Source organism: Pelophylax lessonae, assembly GCF_965119305.1.
Source record: "Pelophylax lessonae genome assembly, chromosome: 1".
Taxonomy (NCBI): Eukaryota; Metazoa; Chordata; class Amphibia; order Anura; family Ranidae; genus Pelophylax; species Pelophylax lessonae.
Window position 1 is genome coordinate 377284278 of NC_138768.1, and position 25124 is coordinate 377309401.

General features: G+C 46.5%; 1 protein-coding gene across 4 annotated transcripts in view; it reads right to left on the minus strand.

Annotated features, from left to right (window-relative positions):
* Positions 1 to 25124, minus strand: part of RFX3 (regulatory factor X3) — a 518367-nt gene that overhangs the window by 41125 nt on the left and 452118 nt on the right. For all 4 annotated transcript variants that reach the window (XM_082243301.1, XM_082243299.1, XM_082243300.1 and 1 more), the window contains one exon: positions 18743 to 18897. In XM_082243301.1, the coding sequence (XP_082099427.1) occupies positions 18743 to 18897 (155 nt within the window). The remainder of the gene's footprint in view (positions 1 to 18742; positions 18898 to 25124) is intronic.

Here is a 25124-nt window from a genome sequence, read left to right on the forward strand (position 1 = left end):
ACTCCTGTAGAGGGCAGTATAACCCAATTTGATATTAATCAAGAGGACTGCGTCTGTCAATGAGCGACAGAGAAATGTTTGTTTGTGAACCATTCCATTGTAGATTTTGCTTTATGTTTTGGATCGTTGTCTTGTTGGAAGACAAATCTCCGTCCCAGTCTCAGGTCTTTTGCAGACTCCATCAGGTTTTCTTCCAGAATGGTCCTGTATTTGGCTCCATCCATCTTCCCATCAATTTTAACCATCTTCCCTGTCCCTGCTGAAGAAAAGCAGGCCCAAACCATGTTGGTGCCACCACCATGTTTGACAGTGGGAATGGTGTGTTCAGGGTGATGAGCTGTGTTGCTTTTACGCCAAACATAACGTTTTTGCATTGTTGCCAAAAAGTTTGATTTTGGTTTCATCTGACCAGAGCACCTTCTTCCACATGTTTGGTGTGTCTCCCAGGTGGCTTGTGGCAAACTTTTAACAACACTTTTTATGGATATCTTTAAGAAATGGCTTTCTTCTTGCCACTCTTCCATAAAGGCCAGATTTGTGCAGTATACGACTGATTGTTGTCCTATGGACAGAGTCTCCCACCTCAGCTGTAGATCTCTGCAGTTCATCCAGAGTGATCATGGGCCTCTTGGCTGCATCTCCGATCAGTCTTCTCCTTGTATGAGCTGAAATTTTAGAGGGACGGCCAGGGGTCTTCGTAGATTTGCAGTGGTCTGATACTCCTTCCATTTCAATATTATCGCTTGCACCATGCTCCTTGGGATGTTTAAAGCTTGGGAAATCTTTTTGTATCCAAATGCGGCTTTAAACTTCTCCACAACAGTATCTCGGACCTGCCTGGTGTGTTCCTTGTTCTTCATGATGCTCTCTGCGCTTCAAATGGACCTCTGAGACTATCACAGTGCAGGTGCATTTATACGGAGACTTGATTACACACAGGTGGATTCTATTTATCATCATTAGTCATTTAGGTCAACATTGGATCATTCAGAAACCCTCACTGAACTTCTGGAGAGAGTTTGCTGCACTGAAAGTAAAGGGGCTGAATAATTTTGCACGCCCAATTTTTCAGTTTTTTATTTGTTAACAAAGTTTGAAATATCCAATAAATTTCGTTCCACTTCATGATTGTGTCTCACTTGTGTTGATTCTTCACAAAAAATTACAGTTTTATATCTTTATGTTTGAAGCCTGAAATGTGGCAAAAGGTCGCAAAGTTCAAGGGGGCCGAATACTTTCGCAAGGCACTGTATATATATATATATATATATATATATAAAAATATAAATAAGAAAGCCAACATGGTGGCCTGAATTTACAGGAGGAGCTTGGGGGTATATATATTCCACTCACTCCCCTATCTCCCTGTCGTTTTCCGGTGCGCGATACATCAGACGTCACCAAGCCGACTCTAGAGACGCCGCCTATCTTCGTTTTGGAGATCTTACTCGTTGCCATTGGTAAGCCATTCAAATTTTCTTGTTCAGACAAGCGATGTTCATTTAGTTTTGTCATTGTCCTTTCTCGTTTTCTTTTCTTTTGTGTTTGGTTTTCGTGGTCTAGTTTTTCGGTTGAATCTTGTTTTTCAGCTGACGTGTCATGCTGCACGGTTTGAAGTTTAGTTTATCAACTCCGCATGTTCCCCGTGTTCATTCGCTATCACGCGGCCTCCTTTCTCCATTCTGTCACAAACTTATGACCCCTTTTTCGCTTCCACACATTCTGATTCTCACACTCTTCCTTATCTGTTTCCTATTTCATTGCATTCATCTGCATGGTGGTTTCAAACAAATCGCACTTTCAGTTGTTGCCTTTATTTTCTGGCTACCTTCCATTGGTGGTCTGAGCAATCACAGCTAGGATCTGGGAATTTCAGTCTTACCACAGTATTTCAGGTGTGTAGTGTTAATTTTCTCTCAGTTCTTTCTTTGTGTTTCTTTTCTCTCTCTCTTTTTGTTTTGCATATCCTTTTTGCATTATCTTTTACAATTCATTTACTTCACACACACTATTTGGTGTATTGATTATTGACGTTTAGGTACTGTCTTGTTCTTTATTTGAGGGTTGCCTTCTTTTACGAGCTGGATGGTTGCAAATCAGTCAGCTTGGGGGCAGTTTAGTCATACGTTCATTCGGTTGCTAAATTGTTACAAGCCTACAATAAGTTGTTAAAAGACATCAGGTTTTCCTCGCCCAGAATGCCCTGGGCCTCTGGTTCATGCTGTTGGCCTGTTCATATCACAGACTGGGCAATCTGAGTAATCTGTATAACATTGCCAGTCACCCCTGGCAAATCTCGGTTGCCCTGCACCCTAGTGATTCTTCCAAATTTGCCATATCGTCAACTCGCATTACTCTGTTTCTCTTATGTTTCTTTCTTTTTCCGACTACACCTACTCTCGACTTTCTGTAACACATACAGTATCTCACAAAAGTTAGTACACTCCTCACATTTTTGTAAATATTTTATTATATCCTTTCATGTGACAACACTGAAGAAATGACACTTTGCTACAATTCAAAGTAGTGAGTGTACAGCTTGTATAACAGTGTAAATTTGCTGTCCCCTCAAAATAACTCAACACACAGCCATAAATGTCGAAAACCGCTGGCAACAAAAGTGAGTACACGCCTAAGTGAAAATGTCCAAATTGGGCTAAATTAGCCATTTTTACTCCCCGGTGTCATTTGACTCCTTAGTGTTACAAGGTCCCAGGTGTGAATGGGGAGCAAGTGTGTTAAATTTGGTGTTATCCCTCTCACTCTCTCTTCCTCGTCACTGGAAGTTCAACATGGCACCTCATAGCAAAGAACTCTCTGAGGATCTGAAAAAAAGAATAGTTGCTCTACATGAAGATGGCCCAGGCTATAAGTAGATTCCCAAGACCCTGAAACTGAGCTGCAGCCCAGTGGCCAAGACCATACAGCAGTTTAACAGGACATCGAAAAAATTGTGAAATCAAAAGATGTGAAAATGACAATTACACGTGTCACCAGTAGCGCAAAAAAACCACAAACTTATTAGATTATCAAAAACACTCCTCAACCAGATACAATATCTGTGATAAAAGAAACTAACATAAACAAAAAGTCCAAAAGATATCCAGCGACACCTCGATAAACTAAAATCACCGCAAACTCCACCACCGTTGTGTGTCCCCACTCCCATCAGATGGCGACTCACCAAAAAAAATGAATTTTTGTAAAATCTTACCTGTAAAATTCCTTTCTCTGAGTCCTCCGACAGTCGCCGCCTCTCCATATTCGTCACTATTGGGGTTATTGACCTTTGCTCCGTAGGAGTGCTAGGCAACAGAATATATTAATATCAAAGCTTTTAGCATATCCCACCCCCAGGGGGTGGTCCCCTCAGTCAATACCTCCTCACTTCCTGCATACCAACTCAGTTTCAGTAGAATAGCAGTAGAGTACATAAATAAACCCCAAAAGAGGGGCGGGGGCGGCGACTGTCGGAGGACTCAGAGAAAGGAATTTTACAGGTAAGATTTTACAAAAATTCCGTTTTCTCTTACGTCCTCCGACAGTCGCCGCCTCTCCATATTCGTCACTATTGGGGACGTCCCATAGCAGTGTAGACATGAGGGGTGGGAAAAAACGCGCCCAAAGCAACGCAGTACCCACATCAGAAAAAGGAACCTTACCAAGGTAAGAAAACCACCGGGTAACATGAAAAAAAGCTTGCTCAACAGCAGCAACAAGACCCAGGAAACACAAGTGACCCAGGGATAAAAACATCCCAACAGCCAAGGGCCCAAAACAAGGCACCCTAAGGCACAGCCGCACTAGGAACGTTGCGGCCAAGGGGAGCATCAGCCGATGCCTGAACATCCACTTTGTAGAATTTTGAGAAAGTGTGAACGGACGACCAAGTCGCCGCCTTACACACCTGGGCCACAGAAGCCCCAAGATGACAGGCCCAAGACGTACCCAGAGATCTGGTAGATAGCGCCTACACAGGCACAGGGGGAACTTTCCCCCCCAAAGCATAGGCCTGTACAATGGTCTGACTGATCCATTTGGCGATGGTAAAAACCGACGCCGCCACGCCCTTCCGAGGGCCCTCTGGAAGGACAAATAGAGAATCCGTCTTGCGAAAGGATTTTTACGATGACAGGTAAACCCTGATCGCCCGAACAACATCCAAGGAACGCAAAGCCACCTCCTTCGGATGCTTAGGCTTCGCACAAGGCGAAGGCAAGACAATGTGCTCATTGAGGTGAAATTCCGAAATCCTTTTCGGAAGAAAAGACGGGTCAGGTCGCAAGACCAATTTATCCAAGCGAATCACCAAATACGGAGACCTGCAGGACAAAGCTGCCAGCTCCTACACTCGGCGAGCCGAAGTGATCGCCACCAAAAAGGCGACCTTCTTGGACAACATAGACAACGAGATCTCCCTGATCTTTTCAAAAGGAGCATGTTGCAACACGGACAGAACAAGGTTCAAGTCCCATGGAGGTAAAGGCTCCCTCCTAGGAGGGACCAGATGTCGCACCCCTTGAACAAAGGTGCTACCCAATGGATTAGACGCCACAGGGCGTTGAAAGAGAACGGCCAGCGCAGAAATCTGACCTTAAATCGTGGCCAACGCCAAACGTTGGTCCACGCCCGTTTGAAGGAAAGCCAACACTCTAGATACCGAGTATGAGCGAGGGGAATACCCCCTGGACTCACACCAGGCAAAATACGCCTTCCAAGTACGGTAGTAAACCTTCCCTGAAGGGGCCTTTCTAACGTAGATCAAAGTGCGAATGACCTCAGGGGACAGACCCCTATCCTACAGGACCTCGGTCCCAACAGCCAGGCCGCCAAATCCAGCGACTGTAAGGCAGGATGGAATATCAGCCCTGGAGACAGAAGATCTTCTCGAAGAGGCAGACGCCACGGAGCATCGACCGCCAGGTTCACGAGATCTGCGCACCAAAAAAACGGCGAGGCCAGTCTGGTGCCACCAGAATCACCGTGTGTGGTTCCGAGATCAACCTGCGAAGGTACCTGGACAGCAGCTGAATCGGCGGAAAGGCATACATCAGATGAAACCGATGCCACGGGGCCACTAAGGCGTCTGACGCGTCTGCCCGAGGATCGCGCGTCCTTGCCACGAACCTTCCCACCTTGTTGTTTAGACGAGACGCGAACAGGTCCACATCTGGTGAACCCCACTACGCGCACAACATCTGGAAGACTTCCGGGTGAAGGAACCATCCCGAGCCGCTCGGACACACCTGGTGCCCCCTTGGTGGGTGACGTAGGCCACCTCTGTGGCATTGTCCGTCCGCACCCGAACCGGACGGCCCTGCAGCCTGTCCGTCCAACGCAGAAGACAGAGACTGATTGCTCGCAATTCCAGAATGCCGATCGGAAGGGAGGATTCCTCCTCCGACCAAGTACCCTGGGCGGACAGAACGCCCAGAACACCACCCCAACCCGACAGGCTGGCATCCGTGGTGATCACCGTCCACGAGAAAAGACGAAAGGACTTGCCCTCCGACACCGTCGGGGACTGGAGCCACCACAGAAGATCCCTTCTGGTGCGATTGCCCAATGCGATCTGGATATCCCGGGATTGTGGTCGTCCGTCCCACCTGGACAGAACCTCCGCTTGGAGACCCCGCGTGTGAAACTGGGCGAAGGGAATCGCCTCGAAAGCCGAGACCATCAATCCCAGACACCTCATGCACGTACGGAGGGACGAGCACTGATTGTCCCTAAGGGACCTGACTTCTTCCTGAAGCGTCTTGAGCTTGTCATCCGGCAGGAAGACCTTCGCCTGAACCGAGTCCAGAACCAATCCCAGGTAGTGAAGACGAACCGACACACACAGCGTCGACTTTGGAAAATTTATCGTCCAACCAAACTCCTGTAGAGTCCGCACCGTGACGGCCAGGTCGTTCAACAGACCTTGACTGGTCGCAGACCGCACCAGAATGCCGTCCAGATACCCCAGGACAGAGATGCCCTGGGCTCTGAACAAGGCCAGAACTGGCGCAAGCACCTTGGAGAACACCCGCGGAGCCAAAACAAGACCAAAAGGGTAACGCCACCAATCAGTAATGATCCTCCGCAACGGCGAATCGAAGGTACCTCGATGGAGGCCATGAATCCTCCCGGAAACCAGGGCAGCCACCACTGATCGCAGGGATTCCATGCGAACTTGCGAACCCGCACAGCACGGTTCAGAGCTTTCAATTCCAGAATCGGACGTACCTTGCCCTCCATTCAGGGCACAGTGATTGGAATAGAAAACCCGAAATCTGTCCCGATGAGGCACCGGAACCACCACTCCCTGAGCCCGCAAGACCCGCCCCGCCAGGTGCAGATCCCGCAAGTGCTCCGGAGATAGCTGAAGATACGAGGGAAAAAATCTGCTCGCCGGCCGAGAGAGAAAACTCGATCTCGTATCCGGATCGAACGATTTCCTGAACCCACCTGTCCCGAACGCGGGCCAGCCAGGGTTGAAGAAAACCGAGCAAACGTCCCCCCACCCCAGAGCTGGGTGAGGGCGCCCCTTCAGGCCGCATTGTTATGGGCAGCTGACCACGGCTTCTTCTAGGAGCCTTGGCCCCAGAAGGGCTTGCCCTTGTAGTATGACCGAAAAGCACGAAAGGACCCCTGAGAGGGTCTAAACGAGGTATTCTTCCTACCAAGAGCAGTCTTAGATTCGTGAGTCTGGGGCAAGAGTGTGCTCTTACCCCCGGAAATACCTTTTATCAGAGTATCCAAGGAATCGCCAAAAAAAGGCGTGAACCCGCATAGGGTAAATTGGCCAAAGTTTTACGAGAAGCTTGGTCAACAGACCAACATTACAGCCAAATCAGACGGCGAGTTAACACCGCCACGCTTTTGACGCGCGCAGCCAAAGGGACTAAGTCTAAGTCCGCATCACACAAATACATGACACCCTGATGAATTTGATCCACCAAAGCCAATGTCGTCGGCGGGACAGAATCAGCCACCAGGATGCGCCTGAGCACCCGCGTCCAATCTGCGACAGATTGGGCCGCCAAAAGGGAAGCAAAAAATAGGCTTCAGCATTGACCCAGCAACCGTATAAGTATGGCGGGCAAGAGACTCAATTCTCCCGTCCGTAAGGTCCCGGAACACCGGGGCATCCTCCGCCGGAATCGCAGTAGACTTATCCAAAACCGCTACCGCATGATCCACCGGAGGCGGCACACACCAACGCCCAGCAGCAGCGGGCGGAAAGGGACAACGCAGCTTGAACCTACTCGGCACCGCAAAAAGCTTCTATAAATTGCGCCATTGCTCATCAACAGCACGCAGGAACTCCGCAGAGCAAGGAAAAACCTGCGATGTTTTGCGTTTTCTCTGCGTCCCATAGGAAGCCAGCAGAGCAGAAGGACATGGTTCATCCTCCAAATGAGGCGTTTGCTTGATAGAAGCAACCAGCCCCTCCATGATTGCAAGCTCTTTAGACGAGCCAGGGGAAGAATCATCAACCCCTTCAATCTCAGTCGCCGCACAGTATGGCACACACAAGCACCGCATGTCTCACACATCCTGTCACACAGAACAGAGCAGGAGATCCCCCCCCCCTTCACAGCCCACCGAAAGGCAGCAGTTCTCACAGGAATCTGACAGGGAGCTCAAAACGTGTTCACACACAAATCACAGCATGTCTCACACAGCTTGTCACACAGAGTAGAGCAGGGGGCCCCCCCCTCACAGCCCACAGAAAGGCAGCAGTTCCCATAGGAATCTGACAGGGAGCCCAAAAGCCTTCACAGACATGCAGGGTCACACAGTCCCAGACTGACACCCAATACAGACAGGTCCCCACATAGAAATTTTACTCACCATCCGGAGGGCGTGGGGAGCCTTCCTTTGCGATCAAACCGTTGTACTGAGGACAGGGAGAGTCGCAGCCGGGACGCAGTGAAACTGCGGTGCGAAACCGCAAATGGCGTCCGGTGAGGTAGCCACCTCACCGCAGCATCCCTGCAGCGAGCAGGGATGGGTCGTTCATATGTGCCAGGGAAACCTGAGCTGAACGCTCGATGGCAGGCTGGGAAGCCACTGGCCCACAACCTGCGACCCAGGGGGGCCAGCACGAGACCCAGCCCGCACGATCCTCTTCATCAGAAGAACTAACTAAAGCTGGAAATAAACAGCTAAGTAAAAGAAAGAGAAAAGAACTTCAAATAAAATCAAAAAAGAGAAAAGTGGCTGAGACTAAGAGCCCCAGCACAGGGACAGCCTGCACTCCTGAGCTAGGCAAATTGAAACTGAGTTGGTATGCAGGAAGTGAGGAGGTATTGACTGAGGGGACCACCCCCTTGGGGTGGGATATGCTAAAAGCTTTGATATTAATATATTCTGTTGCCTAGCACTCCTACGGAGCAAAGGTCAATAACCCTAATAGTGACGAATATGGAGAGGCGGCGACTGTCGGAGGACGTAAGAGAAATATTGCCTCCCACTCTCATGGCCAGGCAAATACGCTTGAGTTGGACATGTGAATATAAGATCCTTTATTCAGCCTGTCTGCTCCTCCACCCCTCTTGTAAGAATTGACATTCAGTGGGGGAACATGTAAAAGAAAGGCTCCACTAGTGTAATGAAGTTACACACTCTAGTGTTTATTAAAAAAACTTCCAATACACTCACATGTAAAAATATTGTTACAGGCATTATACAAATGTCAGAGATCTGCAATCAGACATCCTTTTGATTTAACCTCCACGCTGGCGTACAGATAATCCGTGGACCATCGCTCAATCTCTCTCTACTGTTCCTCTGTATCTTTGGCAGCTCCTTCCATTAGTGTTACAAGGTCTCAGGTGGGAATGGGGAGCAGGTGTGTTAAAATTGGTGTTATCGCTCTCACTCATGCTGGTCACTGGAAGTTCAACATGGCACCTCATGGCAAAAAACTCTCTGAGGACCTAAAAAAAAAGAATTGTTGCTCTACATAAAGATAACCTAGGCCAGTGATGGTGAACCTTGGCACCCCAGATGTTTTGAAACTACATTTCCCATGATGCTCAACTACACTGCAGAGCGCATGAGCATCATGGGAAATGTAGTTCCAAAACATCTGGAGTGCCAAGGTTCGCCATCACTGGCCTAGGCTATAAAGACCCTTAAACTGAGCTGAAGCACAGTGGCCAAGACCATACAGCGGTTTAACAAGACAGGTTCCACTCAGAACAACTCGACTAAAAAGCTTGAGTGCACATACTCAGCGTCATATCCAGAGGTTGTCTTTGGGAAATAGATGTAGGAGTGCTGCCAGCATTGCTGCAGAGGTTGAAGGGGTGGGGGCTCAGCCTGTCAGTGCTCAGACCATACGCCGCACACTGCATCAAATCGGTCTGCATGACTATCGTCACAGACAGAAGCCTCTTCTAAAGATGATGCCCAAGAAAACCCGCAAACAGTTTGTTGAAGACAAGCACAAGCAGACTAAGGACATGGATTACTGGAACCACGTCCTGTGGTCTGATGAGACCAAGATAAACTTATTTGGTTCAGATGGTGTTAAGCGTGTTTGGTAGCAACCAGGTGAGGAGTACAAAGACAAGTGTGTCTTGCCTACAATCAAGCATGGTGGTAGGAATGTCATGGTCTGAGGCTGCATGAGTGCTGCGGGCACTGGGGAGCTACAGTTCACTTGAGGGAACCATGAATGCCAACACATACTGTGACATACTGAAGAAGAGCATGATCCCCCCCCTTTGGAGACTGGGCTACAGGGCAGTATTCCAACATGATAATGACCCCAAACACACCTCCAAGACGACCACTGCCTTGCTAAATAAGCTAAGGGTAAAGGTGATGGATGGACTGGCCAAGCATGTCTTCAGACCTAAACCCTATTGAGCATCCATAGGGCATCCTGAAAGGGAAGGCGGAGGAGCGCAAGGTCTCTAAAATCCACCAGCTCTGTGATTTCATCATGGAAGTGTGGAAGTGGACTCCAGTGGCAACCTGTGAAGCTCTGGTGAACTCCATGCCCAAGAGGGTGAAGACAGTGCTGGAAAATAATAATGGTGGCCACACACAATATTGACACTTTGATCCCAGTTTGGACATTTTCACTTAGGGGTGTACTCACTTTTCTTGCCAGTGGTTTAGACATTAATGGCTGTGTGTGGACTTATTTTGAGGGGACAGGAAATTTACAATGTTTTACAAGCTGTACACTCACTACTTTACATTGTAGCAAAGTGTAATTTATTCAGTGTTGTTACATGAAAAGATATAATAAAATATTTACAAAAATGTGAGGGGTGTACTCACTTTTGTAACATAATGTACCTTTTTTGTAGCTGTATCATGTCCCGGGCTTCTCACAGCAACGATTCTGCTCCTGCTACTCCTACACCTACAAGGGGTTCGGAGCAGAGCAGTGCTCAAATCTTAAGGAACTGGACCATTCCAAAACTTACGGCAGAACTACAGCATAGAGACATTCCCTACCTGGCCACAGCTCGAAAAGCAGAGCTGTTTAAACTATTGTTTCTCCCCCCATCAGCAGCTGGACCTAGCTCGGAACCAGTTTGTCTACAGTACATATCCATGGCACTCACTCAGTTACAAGTGATTCCAACCCCTTCATTTATCCAGCACACTTCATCCCAGCTAACATTAGGAAAGATATTCTAGAGGGCAAGGGCGTGAACTTGGCCTCACTCCTCATTGCGGCAAACGATTTTGCCGACAAGTCTTGTGATTGCAGAGACATTTCAGTCGTGGTTAAGTCCAAAGACCCTAGGCTCAACAGGAAGTTGTCAATCCCAGAATTTGTTCTGGCCTTTAGCATCTTCCGAGAAGTGCTTTGTTCAGTTAGTCCCAACAGGAGGGAAGAGTTGGATTTATATCTTCATTCTGTTGTTGATTTGAGTTACAAATACGGGGGCTTCACATTTTACGACTATCATCAATCGTTCGCAGTCAAAGAAGAAGCCAAGCTCATGCAGTTCAAATTCGTTATCAACTGGAGCAACATACAGCTGCAAGAAAAAGTATGTGAACCCTTTGGAATGATATGGATTTCTGCACAAATTGGTCATAAAATGTGATCTGATCATCATCTAAGTCACAACAATAGACAAGCACAGTCTGCTTAAACTAATAACACACAAAGAATGAAATGTTGCCATGTTTTTATTGAACACACCATGTAAACATTCACAGTGCAGGTGGAAAAAGTATGTGAACCCTTGGATTTAATAACTGGTTGAACCTCCTTTGGCAGCAATAACTTCAACCAAACGTTTCCTGTAGTTGCAGATCAGACGTGCACAACGGTCAGGAGTAATTCTTGACCATTCCTTTTTACAGAACTGTTCCGCAATATTCTTGGGATGTCTGGTGTGAATCGCTTTCTTGAGGTCATGCCACAGCATCTCAATCAGGTTGAGGTCAGGACTCTGACTGGGCCACTTCAGAAGGCGCATTTTCTTCTATTTAAGGCATTCTGTTGTTGATTTACTTCTATGCTTTGGGTCATTGTCCTGTTGCAACACCCATCATCTGTTGAGCTTCAGCTGGTAGACAGATGGCCTTAAGTTCTCCTGCAAAATGTCTTGATAAACTTGGGAATTAATTTTTCCTTCGATGATAGCAATCCGTCCAGGTCCTGACGCAGCAAAGCAGCCCCAAACCATAATGCCCCCACCACCATACTTCACAGTTGGGATGAGGTTTTGATGGTGGTGTGCTGTGCCTCTTTTTCGCCACACATAGTGTTGTGTGTTTCTTCCAAACAACTAAATTTTGGTTTCATCTGTCCACAGAATATTTTGCCAGTACTGCTGTGGAACATCCAGATGCTCTTGTGCAAACTGTAAACATGCAGCAATGTTTTGCTTGGACAGCAGTGGCTTCCTCTGTGGTATCCTCCCATGAAATCCATTCTTGTTTAGTGTTTTACGTATTGTAGATTCGCTAACAGGGATGTTAGCATTTGCCAGTGACTTTTGTAAGTCTTTAGCTGACACTCTAGGATTCTTCTTCACCTCATTGAGCAGTCTGCGCTGTGCTCATGCAGTCATCTTTAGAGGACGGCCACTCCTAGTGAGAGTAGCAGCAGTGCTGAACTTTCTCCATTTATAGACAATTTGTCTTACTGTGGACTGATGAACAGCAAGGCTTTTGGAGATACTTTTATAACCCTTTCTAGCTTTATGCAAGTCAACAATTCTTAATCGTAGGTCTTCTGAGAGCTCTTTTGTGTGAGGCATCATTCACATCAGGCAAAGCTTCTTGTGAAAAGCAAACCCACAACTGGTGTGTGTTTTTTATAGGACAGGGCAGCTGTAACCAACACCTTCAATCTCATCTCATTGATTGGACTCCAGTTGGCTGACATCTCACTCCAATTAGCTCTTGGAGATGGCATTAGTCTAGGGGTTCACATACTTTTTCCACCTGCACCGTGAATGTTTACATGGTGTGTTCAATAAAAACATGGCAACATTTCATACTTTGTGTGTTATTAGTTTAAGCAGACTGTGATTGTCTATTGTTGTGACTTAGATGATGATCAGATCACATTTTATGACCAATTTGTGCAGAAATCCATATCATTCCAAAGGGTTCACATACTTTTTCTTGCAGCTGTAGATATGAAGCTGTTCTGCCACCATTTCGCAAGCCTACGTTCTCCACTCTGCTCTGTCTGCCAATTTTCCACTCACATGGCTAATTGGTGTCCCAGCTCAGATTCTGGGGGCCCCTCAGTTTTCCCTTCTACCTCTAGGGCTTCTTCCCACTCCTGCATAGCGCCCTCAGGTGGATAAGTTAGGTCGGCCTATTCAGTTGCTTGGACTTCAATTACACCACCTGCACTTACAGCCAATGCCGCTTGTTACACATCTGTGCTATACGCTATAGAGCTCACCCAAAATCCGCGTGCACTCTCAAACATCTCAACACCACCTGACTAAGCCGAGTGAATGTACAATGGTTGGTCCACTATCTCGCCTCACACCCGTCTAACTTGCTTACACTTTTCTTAGCACATGGTTTTCCAGTTTGGTTTCACACTGGTCTTATTACCCTACCACAGGCCACCCACGACTGTAAAAATTTGCTGTCTGCCACCACTGACCCGGAAGCATTTGACACTCTGTTACAAACTAAGCTTTTACAAAGGTTTTATCATTGGACCTTTCTCTCTACCCCCTTTTAGTTCTTAGAGAGTTAGCCCTATTGGGCTTATTAAAAGGCAAATTTTCCAATAAACTTCAGCTAATGTACGACTTGTCCACTCCTCATTCTTCTCACATCCCCAGTCTAAATTCCCTGATTCCGTCCGAGGAGTTCTCGATCAAATACGCATTGGTGGATCAAGCTATACAATGCATTGTTTGCATGGGAGAGGGTGCGTGGCTGTCCAAAGCAAATATTTTGGATGCCTTCAAGCTATTGCCTATAGACCCATCATTGTAACAGTGGCATGGCATTAAGTGGAAGGATTTATATTATTTCGCCATCAAACTTACCTTCGGATCTAAAAGTAGTTCATGGCTATTCGATATTTTTGCTCAGTAACTCACTTGGATTTTGTCCCAAAGAGCTCATTGTCAGGTCATCCATTATTTGGACGATTTTCTCTTGATCGAGAGGCCTGACATACCCCCTACAGATTTGCACAGATTGAAAGAAGTCTTTGGTAATCTCAACTTGCCCATCACAGAACACAAAATAGAAGGTCTTTCACAGTCCATCACCTTTTACTATGGTAATTAGGTATTACTTTAGACACACATTTCATGCAGGGCAGCCTTCCACTTGACAAGTGGTCTCGCATTAGGTCCATCGTACACGCTTTTTCCCATTCACAGGTTTGTACAAAAAAGTTGCAGTCCTTATTGGGCATGCCTAATTTAGCTATGAGGATCATTCCTCAGGGTAGATCTTTTATCTCTCGGCTTCTGACTTTTTTACCTCAGGCTCAAGTCCTTAGACTAGATAAATCAGCTATCGCTGATCTGGCCATCAGGGATGAGTTCCTGAATAACTGGGATGGCATTTCGATGTTTATTCCGGTAGCTTCTGCCTCTTATCCTCATGTAGTTACGGATGCTGCAGCTTCCACCAGATTCATGGCTATTTTTGGTCTATGTCATGTCTGTAAGTCTCTGTTGCGTCTTTCGTGTTAGTTGTATCTGTGTCTGTCTCGGCTCAGGAAACTCTGATCATAAATATATATCTCAATAAAATGCTATTGAAACGAAAAGAATAACTGTATTTTTGTACAAATGGTCTTTAAATTATTCCCCACTCCCCAAAGGTCTTACATTTACTTTCCCAAGATCATGGCAGATCCACACAGTAAATCCTCCAGAGTCCTTTAAAGTAAAAGGGCCACTTAGTACAGTTATCCTTTAAAATGACCCAGTCACCACAGGGTCACGTTTACAAAGATGCCTATCTGTAAGAGAAGTTGAATGTGCACAGCCACAGGGTCACATGTACAAAGAAAAAAAAAAGATGAATGCTTGCAGTGGCTTTTCCTTAAATAGGCAGCTTCATTTACAGGTGTGCTTTTTCGTGCAAGTGTGTTATAAGTTCTGTGATTTTTCAGACATACATAAACACATTTGTTGTTTTTAGGAGTAAATGGCAATCATTTTTTTTGTGGGAACATCTTACAAATAAATGCCATTGGAACAATGTTTGCACGTGCCTAGTTGTGCTGTTTTCTAATACAATGGGGAAATAGATATTGTTGTTGTATATTTGGGCAATGTACACAATTTTAGCTACTGCCATAGTTTTACAGGAGTTTCTTTTTAAAACACTGGACCCAAAGCTATGTCAAAAAGGATTAACAATAGCTTGACCTTTTGACATATTTGACCTGTTGCATATATTATACTAAAATGCCTTCTAGAATACTGAGTTAAAATACTTCTCTTGAAACTGATGTAGAAAGGAAGAGGTGGAAAAGAAAAGATACACCCATGTGGGAATGGCTACCCAAATTTTCTAAATAAAACAACCTGTTTTTCTGCTATCACTTGAGGTGCCTGAAGTCCCATTTGCTACAGAAATTGGGGACCAGACACAAGCCAAGTGACTTTTTAGTGTTTTCCTTTAGAAAATAGACCACTGTCATTTGTTTGATAGTGTGTGCATGTCTGTTTTATGCAAAATTCTTGTACTCTGTAATGTTTTTCTACAACTGTAAGTAGTTTGTATATGCAGCATTCTTTTTAGTAAAAGCACAGGTTTTTTGTTTCCTTGCTTCACTGCAAAGTAGCCAAAAAGATACAAGTAAAGCAGCAAGTGACCCTTTGCTCAATTTAAATCACTTCATTCACCCCCCCCCCCCCCCAAACTGTCTGTGCTCTTGGCATATCCATGCTGTGTAACCGTATAGCTGCTGCTAAAAACCCTTCAGGTTCCTCCAGAAGTCTTCTGTGCTTGCACAAACAAAATCCTATCTATTCCATCTATCATGCAACATTTGTCCATACATTTGCATGACACTTCAGACTGGCCAAAAAAGTTTGCACCAGTGGTTGTGGAGGCTGCACAGTGTGTATTTGCCAGAAACATTGATAGTTTAATAAAAAAAAATGTGGCGGAAGGGAGGGGAATATTTTACAGAATAACCTTACTGAAGTAAAGTTACCCTTTAAGTGGCTCATTTTCTTTTATGTGGCAGGTGGAGGACTTTGGGGGCTCTGGATTGTCAACTAGAAAGAGATATGTACTGTTATCTAGTGATACACACTCTTCCATTAGATGTGTGGGTTCTGGTGTTTTAATGAATAAAGCTTTAGTTTATGAGCATGTTTATCACTTTTTTAGTGTATAAATGTCAGTCATGTATGCCTCTGTTTTCACTTTGTGAAACAGGATATCATATGGTGCAACACACAACTGTCTTATAACCTGAAATAGCTGTCTGAAATTGTTTGATGGAGATGGCAACTCTATTTAATACAATATAATTCTCTTGTTGCATTTAGTATACAAAGAAAAACATTTTCTTCTACAGTTTTAAATTGTGAGTCCATGCTTATAAATAAAAATCTAAAGTGTGTTTTTTTTTTTTACTTAACACTTTTTTTGTGGTTGCAAGCGAAGGTCATATGTTTGTTCATGTAGTGCAAAGCCGTAGGCATTAAACTGTTCTGTGCTATATTGCATATAATAAGCCTTGCGCAATACAGGCGTACACATCAATTGAAAGCAGCTTTGTTTGCCACAAGGTTCTTTGGGATTATGGCTCTTCAGAAAATCACATTGACTTTCAAATTCCTGCTGCTTGGCTTATGGGCAGAATACAGACACACAGGCAGTGGTACAATAATGACTGGAAGGACAAAATATTGTAACCTGTCAGCTTTGAGCGCAAATGCTACATTCATGGAAGAAAAAAAAGATTATCTGTAATCCCCATTAGCAAATTACCTGCATCTAACATGGATGGTGTACATTTTTTCAGGGAAAGAAAATGTTTCAGCTACACAAAATGCGTAATAGGCTACACTGAACATGTATTACGTAGGAGTATTGGCTAGTGAATAAGAGCAAGCGAGGGTACTCAGTCAGACCTTGAATGTGCTATTTTATACTAGTACATCAATTCATGAAATACAGACTATAAAATGTTCAAAGCCAGCATTTATTATAGTACCATGGATGGGTGTTGTGTCACCCTTTAGTAAACCAACCAAAAGATAACACCTATGTTATCCAGGAAATGAAAGGAATATTGTTTACTTTTTCTTTTATGACTCAGTTGGGGAATTCACACCAGTTGTGTTCTTTATTTGTACTTTTGTAAAACTACCAATAACCATATTAGGGAAAAAAAAGAAATAAAAAGCAGTTGTGAGAACATTGTTGGCAATTTATTCTCTTGCTGTACTGTGTCTGTGTTGTATTCACGGCATATTTTTGCAAAATTGTGTTAAAGGATAGCTGTACACACACAGCACATAAATGAATTAGATATCAAGAAAGCCCTGTGTTGCAATTAAAAGTGAAAGGCAATTTAGTGTGCTCAGTGCTGCCCCAGATACACTACACAGCCTGCAGTTGTTAGCTGCTTTTGTTGCTGCCCTTAAAAAGAATGCTTGCCTCTGCTGTAGCTTTAGGCTGCCACCTTTGTCTATAAACCAGCCCTCCCACTTGTCTACTGCTGATAAACAGCTCATCACTTGCTATGAGAGGCTTAAAGCCCTATACCTAGGCTGTGCAGTGCAAAGGATGGTTCATTTGGCTATTGTACATACTAAATTGTTGATTACTGTTAGCAAAGCAGCACAGGACTGCTTCATGCTGGATTTTTAATTTTTAATTTTTTGTTTGCATTTATCCCTTTAGAGTACAACTATGGTTGTATAAAATCACATATATCACATATAAAATCACATATGTTATGTAGGCTGCCTATACAAGACTGGGATCTGTTTTCTAAGTACCCCTTAGAACATTCTGTAAATACCTGTTAATCTTGCAAATACAAACATTGAATACGCACTTCATTTGCTAGAGTGATAATGCTATTCCTTCTGCAGTAAAATCCCTGCATCATTGTCACCCATGCTACAGCTATAGCTGCTTAGATGCTTGCACCACTGATATTCCTACCAGCGAACAGCCACACCTAGTCCCCCCCCCCCCCCGCAGCCCTTTAGATTGATATCACATTGCATTAATGGATAACGCCAGCATATACCAAGTCAAGACATTAATTACACTTGGTTAAATACTGGAACACAATCCCTGCATGGACTCTGGGCTCCCACAATACATAATGCATTACAGAAATGCTGCGGTCCTTGGTTTCATGGAATGCAACATATCATTGCTTTTTATTGGCTCTGTGATCAAGAGACTTTGCTATTAATGATATGTCAAAATGAGGATTAGTACACATGCCACCATTCCTCCTTTTCTGAAATTAAATTAAAAAGAACAATCATGCATTCTGAAAGTTATTTTTATATACATGTTAAGTCTGACAATGAACATGCACATTAGGTGAAGACCAGCTGTGTCTGCGCAGTCCAACCACCAGTTTTACTTTTACAATAAATAACATATTGTGATAAATGAGTAAATGTTTTTTTTTTGAATATTTATGCCAGATTCTCCAGGTGTCAGTGATATTCTATACCAACATTAGCTATTGGCAATATATTATTTTCAGATTGACCTTGTAAGGAGCCCACAGACATTTAAACAACCAAAACCTTCCAAATACATTAGTATATTCTGAAAATCATCTGATTTTATGGATACCTTCTCCAAGATGAAAAAAGGTGAGCCTGCAAAACTGTTTAAAGTGGGCATCCTCAGAACCTGAGGACCTAGAAAAATCTGATATAATAACACAAACAACTATCGGTATCCTTCTCTGACTTCTGCCAACTCAAGGAACTCAAGAACCCATTGACTTCCGCCCAACTAAAGATTACATACTGCTTTTCTGGCACCCACCCTTTAAATTTGACTGAAATTAAATAAAATGGAAAAGCCTTAAAATACCCACAGCTCAAGAACCCATTGACTTCCGCCCAACTAAAGATTACATACTGCTTTTCTGGCACCCCACCCTTTAAATTTGACTGAAATTAAATAAAATGGAATAGCCTTAAAATACCCAGTTATATTCTGGCATTTGACAGTTAAATTGTGATGGGAGAAGGGGGTTTGCAATGGTGGGGTCAGAGATGTGTACATCCTGGGCCTAAGATCCAATAATAATCATGCCTAGAATATATCTTACTAGGAATTGGTCTTAGGACATCGGGAATTAGGATCTCCACCAAAGCTTGATACATCACATGGTCACAGTTGCACATCCACTTCAGAATCAATTCATTTTTGCAGAGCAAAATCAACTTTGACTTTGGCAGCCTGCTTTCCATTTCACTTAGGTTGCTAGAAACAGAAATAAAAATCAGATGAGAATGTGATCTATCTCCACATTTGCAACAGTAGATTGCTAAATTTGTTTCAAGTACAACAAGAAATTAAGAGAAAAATCAGAAAAGACGATAGAATGGAAGACAATGTGAAATACGGTTATACTGTATAAGGTGAGCTGGCCTTTGCTACAGAAATGATACCAATATTAAATAATGTTAAGTCTTTTTGGGAGTGTTTAAATAAACATGTGAAAAGACCAAATTCTAGCAGATAATTGTATCAATGTTTGGGGATAAATAATATGTACATGGGAGCAGCCATATTTGCTCATTAAATATTCCAGCTATGCTTCTTTCTTTGCAGTGTTATATAGTAACTGTGCTTTAGGCCCGGTTCACACTGGTGTGACAATCACTCTGACTTTGAGATCACAAGTCGCATGACATGCAAAATCAATGTTTCCCTATGAGAGCTGTCTTAACTGGTCTGACTTGTGTTGGTCTGACTTTGGAAAAGGTTCCTGGACTACTTTGGTCAGACTTCTGACCGATTGCAGCCCATAGAATTGAATAGAAGTCGCATCCAAGACGGATCCGCATCTTAACTTGTCCAAATTCTGACATGCGAATTGTGCTTAGAGGCAATGTTAGTAATGCAAAATGTTTTGAAAAAAAAAAAGGCGTGGGGTCCCCCCTAAATCCATACTAGACCCTTATCCGAGCATGAAGCAAAAAACTGAATTTTTGCAAAATCTTACCTGTAAAATTCCTTTCTCAGAGTCCTCCGACAGTCGCCGCCTCTCCATATTCGTCACTATGGGGTTATTGACCTTTGCTCCGTAGGAGTAGCTAGGCAACAGAATATTTTAGCATATCCCACCCCCAGGGGGTGGTCCCCTCAGTCAATACCCTCCTGCTTCCTGTATCCATACCTCAGTTTCAGTAGAATAGCAGTAGAGTACATAAACAAACTCCAAAAGAGGGGCGGGGCGGCGACTGTCGGAGGACTCAGAGAAAGGAATTTTACAGGTAAGATTTTACAAAAATTCCGTTTTCTCTTACGTCCTCCGACAGTCGCCGCCTCTCCATATTCGTCACTATGGGGACATCCCAAAGCAGTGCAAAAACATGAGGGGTGGGAAACGCAGCCGCGCCCAAGGCAACGCAGGACCCACATCAGAGAAAGGAACCTTACCAAAGGAAGGAAACCAACTGGGCAACATGAAAATAAAGTTTTGCTCAACAGGAGCAACAACCCAGGAAGAACAAATAACCTAGGGATAAAAAACATCCCAAACAGCCAAGGGCCCAAAAAAACAAGGGACCCTAAGGTACTGCCGCACTAAGAACCTTGCGGCCAAAGGAAGCATCTGCCGATGCCTGAACATCCACTTTGTAGAACTTTGAGAAGGTGTGAACGGACGACCAAGTTGCCGCCTTACACACCTGGGCCACAGAAGCCCGATGATGACAGGCCCAAGACGTATTCAGAGATCTTGTAGAGTGCGCCTTCACAGGCATAGGGGGAACTTTTCCCTTCAAAGCATATGCCTGTTCAATGGTCTGTCTGATCCATTTGGCGATGGTAGAAGCCGACGCCGCCAAGCCCTTCCGAGGCCCCTCAGGAAGGACAAAGAGGGAATCCGTCTTGCGAAAAGACTTAGTCGCCGACAGGTAAACCCTGATCGCCCGAACAACATCCAAGGAATGTAAGGCCACCTCCTTCGGATGCTTAGGCTTCGCGCAAAGTGAAGGCAAGACAATGTCCTCATTGAGGTGAAACTCCGAGATCCTTTTCGGAAGAAAAGAAGGATCAGGTCGCAAGACCACCTTATCCAAGTGGAGCACCAGATATGGAGACCTGCAGGACAAAACTGCCAGCTCCGATACTCTGCGAGCCGAAGTGATCGCCACCAAAAAGGCGGCCTTCTTGGACAACAGAGGCAACGAGATCTCCCTGATCTTTTCAAAAGGAGCATGTTGTAACACGGACAGAACGAGGTTCAAGTCCCACGGAGGCAAAGGCTCCCTCCGAGGAGGGACCAGGTGTCGCACCCCTTGAACAAAAGTGCCAACCAGAGAATTAGACGCCACAGGGCGTTGAAAAAAAACGGCCAGCGCAGAAATCTGACCCTTAATCGTGGCCAACGCCAAACGCTGGTCCACACCCGCTTGAAGGAAAGACAACACCCTAGACACCGAGTATGAGCGAGGGGAAAACCCCCTGGACTCACACCAGGCAAAATAGGCCTTCCAAGTACGGTAGTATATCTTCCCCGAAGAGGCCTTTCTAGCATTGATCAAAGTATGAATGACCTCCGGGGAGAGACCCCTATCCTTCAGGACCTCGGTTTCAACAGCCAGGCCGTCAAAGCCAGCGACTGTAAAGCAGGATGGGATATCGGTCCTTGAGACAGAAGGTCTTCTCGAAGAGGCAGACGCCACGGAGCGTCGACCACCAGATTCACGAGGTCTGCGTACCAAGACCGGCGGGGCCAGTCCGGCGCCACCAGAATCACCGTTTTTGGTTCCGAGGACAGCCTGCGAAGGAACCGGGATAGCAACTGAATTGGTGGGAATGCATACATCAGTCGATACTGATGCCACGGAGCCACTAACGCGTCTGACGCGTCTGCCCGAGGATTGCGCGTCCTTGCCACGAACCTTCCCACCTTGTTCAGACGAGACGTGAACAGGTCCACATCCGGAAGACCCCACTTCGCGCACAACATCTGGAAGACATCTGGTTGGAGCGACCATTCCCCCTGGTCTAGAGTCTGGCGGCTCAGATAATCCGCCTGGCAGTACTCCACCCCTGGAATGTGAACTGCCGTTATCGCCGGGACGTGCGTCTCGGCCCAAGACAGAATGTCGGCTACTTCCCGAGCCGCTCGGGCACTCCTGGTGCCCCCTTGGTGGTTGATGTAGGCCACCGCTGTGGCATTGTCCGTCTGCACCCGAACCGGACGGCCCTGAAGCTTGTCCGTCCAACGTCGAAGGCAGAGATTTATCGCCCGCGATTCCAGAATGTTGATTGGAAGGGAGGACTCCCCCTCCGACCAAGTACCCTGGGCGGACAGAACGCCCAGAACACCACCCCAGCCCGACAGGCTGGCATCCGTGGTGATCACCGTCCATGAAAGCGGACGAAAAGACTTGCCCCCCGACACCGCCGGGGACTGTAGCCACCACAGAAGATCCCTTCTGGTGCGAGGACTCAACGAGATCCAAAGATCCAGAGATTGTGGTCGCCCGTCCCACCTGGACAGGATCTCCGCCTGGAGACCCCTCGTGTGAAACTGGGCAAAGGGAATCGCCTCGAAGGCCGAGACCATCAAACCTAAACACCTCATGCCCGTCCGAAGGGATGAGCACGGAGCGTCCCGAAGGGACCTGACTTCGTCCTGAAGTGTCTTGAGCTTGTCTTCCGGTAGGAAAACTTTCGCCTGAACAGAGTCCAGGATCATTCCCAGATAGGGAAGACGAACCGACGGGCACAGCGTCGATTTTGGGAAGTTTATCGTCCAACCAAACTCCTGCAGAGTCTGCATCGTGACGGACAGGTCCTTCACCAGACCCTGACTGGTTGCAGACCGAACCAGAATGTCGTCCAGATACCCCAGGATTGAGATACGCTGGGCTCTCAGTAAGGCCAGAACCGGTGCAAGCACCTTGGTGAAAACCCGCGGAGCCGAAGCGAGACCGAAGGGTAACGCCACGAATTGGTAATGATCCTCCGCAATGGCGAATCAAAGGTACCTCTGGTGACCCTCGAAAATGGGGATGTGTAGGTACGCATCCTTCAAGTCGATGGAGGCCATGAATTCTCCCGGAACAAGAGCAGCCACCACCGAGCGCAGGGATTCCATGCGGAACTTGCGAACCCGCACAAAGCGGTTCAGAGCTTTTAAGTCCAGAATTGGACGTACCTTGCCCTCCTTTCTGGGCACAGTGAACAGATTTGAATAAAACCCCCGAAATCTGTCCCGATGAGGCACCGGAACCACCACTCCCTGAGCCCGCAGGTCCTGCACCGCCAGGTGCAGATCCCGCAAACGCTCCAGAGACAGCTGAAGGTTTGAGGGAAAAAACCTGTTCGCCGGCCGAGATAGGAACTCGATCTTGTACCCGGACCGAACGATCTCCAGAACCCACCTGTCCCGAACGCGGGCCAGCCAGGGTTGAAGAAAACCGAGCAAACATCCCCCCACCCCAGAACTGGGTGAGGGCGTCCCTTCAGGCCGCATTGTTATGGGCAGCGGACCCGGACTGGCCGGACTTCTGCGTACCTGCCCACGGCTTTTTCTGGGAGCCTTGTCCTTTGAAGGGCTTGCCCTTATAGTGCGACCGAAAGGCACGAAAGGACCCCTGAGAGGGTCTAAACGAGGTATTCTTCTTACCACAAACAAACTTAGACTTGAGTCTGGGGCAAAAGAGTGCTCTTACCCCCAGAAATACCCTTTATCAGTGAATCCAGGGAGTCGCCAAAAAGGCGAGATCCCGTATATGGCAAATTGGATAAAGTTTTGCGAGAAGATTGGTCCACAGACCAACATTTCAGCCAAATCAAACGGCGTGTCAACACCGCCACGCTGTGCACACGTGCAGCCAAAGGAATTACATCTAATTCCGCATCACACAAATACATGACAACCTGATGAATCTGATCCACCATAGCCAACATCGTCGGCGGGGCAGAATCAGCCACAAGGACGTGCCTGAGCACCTGCGTCCAATCCGCGACAGCCTGAGCTGCCATAAGGGAAGCAAAAATAACTTTTTGCATGGAACCGGTAACCGAGTAAGTATGGGGGGAAAGAGACTCCAGCCTCCTTTCCGTAGGGTCCCGGAACACCGGGGTATCCTCTGCTGGAATCGCAGTGGATTTATTCAAAACCGCCACCGCGTGATCCACCGGAGGTGGTACACACCAGCGTTCGTCAGTGGCAGGCGTGAAAGGATAACGCAGCTTAAACCTACTGGGCACAGCAAAAGGCTTTTTTAGATTGTGCCATTGTTCACTAACAGCGCGCGCTGAAAATCCTCAGTGCAAGGGAAAACCTGCGACATTTTGCGTCTCCGCTGCGTCCCATAAGAGGCCAGGACGGCAGGAGGACATGGTTCATCCTGCAAATGCAGCGTTTGTTTGATAGAAGCAACCAATTCATCCATGATTGCAAGCTCTTCAGACGAGCCAGGGGGAGAATCATCAACCCCTTCAACCTCTGCCTCCCCTTCCGACCCTGCAAAGTCCAGGGACGAACGGGACCCCGATAAGGGGACCCCAGCCATAGCAGCCCCATCACCATCGCCCTCTGAATCAGAGGAGATTGAAACTCTGGCCCGTTTAGTGGATTGAGCAGCCACAAGCATCTGTACCTGAGCAGCCAGGTTAGCCACAATGGTGGCCAAATCGCCCCCTCAGGGGGAACAGCAGCAGCCCCTTGGCCTCCCAGCAAAGTGGGAGGAAATTTGCTTTCCTGAGTATCCATGCCCCCAGAAGTGTGCAGGAGAAAAAAGGGTAACTGCCCCTTTAAAAGCGCGGCGAGCGCAGCCCACCGCTCACACACACCAGCACAAGCCGACCCCCACAGGGAAAATTACAAACTCAGGCAAGGAATACAGGAATAAAGAGAGTAAAAACCTGGAGAGATCACTGCTGCTGCTGTATCGATCGGTGTGCCCAGAGAAAAGGAAGTGATGCAATAGAAGCCGCTCCTATAAAGCCTATGGAAGGCTACAAAAAAATGGCCGCCGGGGGAGGAAGTAAATGCAGTGCTAGCATGAGGCCGGAGCGATCGCCACCAAAATGGCGACGCTTGGCGCCAAAAACGCTGCTCCCAGCATACAGAAAAAACCCTCATATGCCTGCAGCTATTAATAAAATGGCGGACCGCAGCAGCGGCCGCCGCATGTTGCACAAAACATGTACCACAGCATGCCCTACAACATACAGCATGTCACACAGAGAATCACACAGCTTGTAACACAGAACAGTGTATAACAGCCCCCCTCCTTGCAGCCCACAGCAGCATCCAGACAGGGAGCCCAATAGTGTGAACAGACATGCAGGGTTACACAGTCCCAGACTGACACCCACCAAACAGACAGGTCCCCACACAGAGTACACTTACCTTCTGAATGGCGTGGGGAACCCGCACAAGCGATCAAGCCACTGCACATGGGACAGGGAGAGTCGCAGCCAGGACGCAGTAGAACTGCGGTGCGAAACCGCATGGC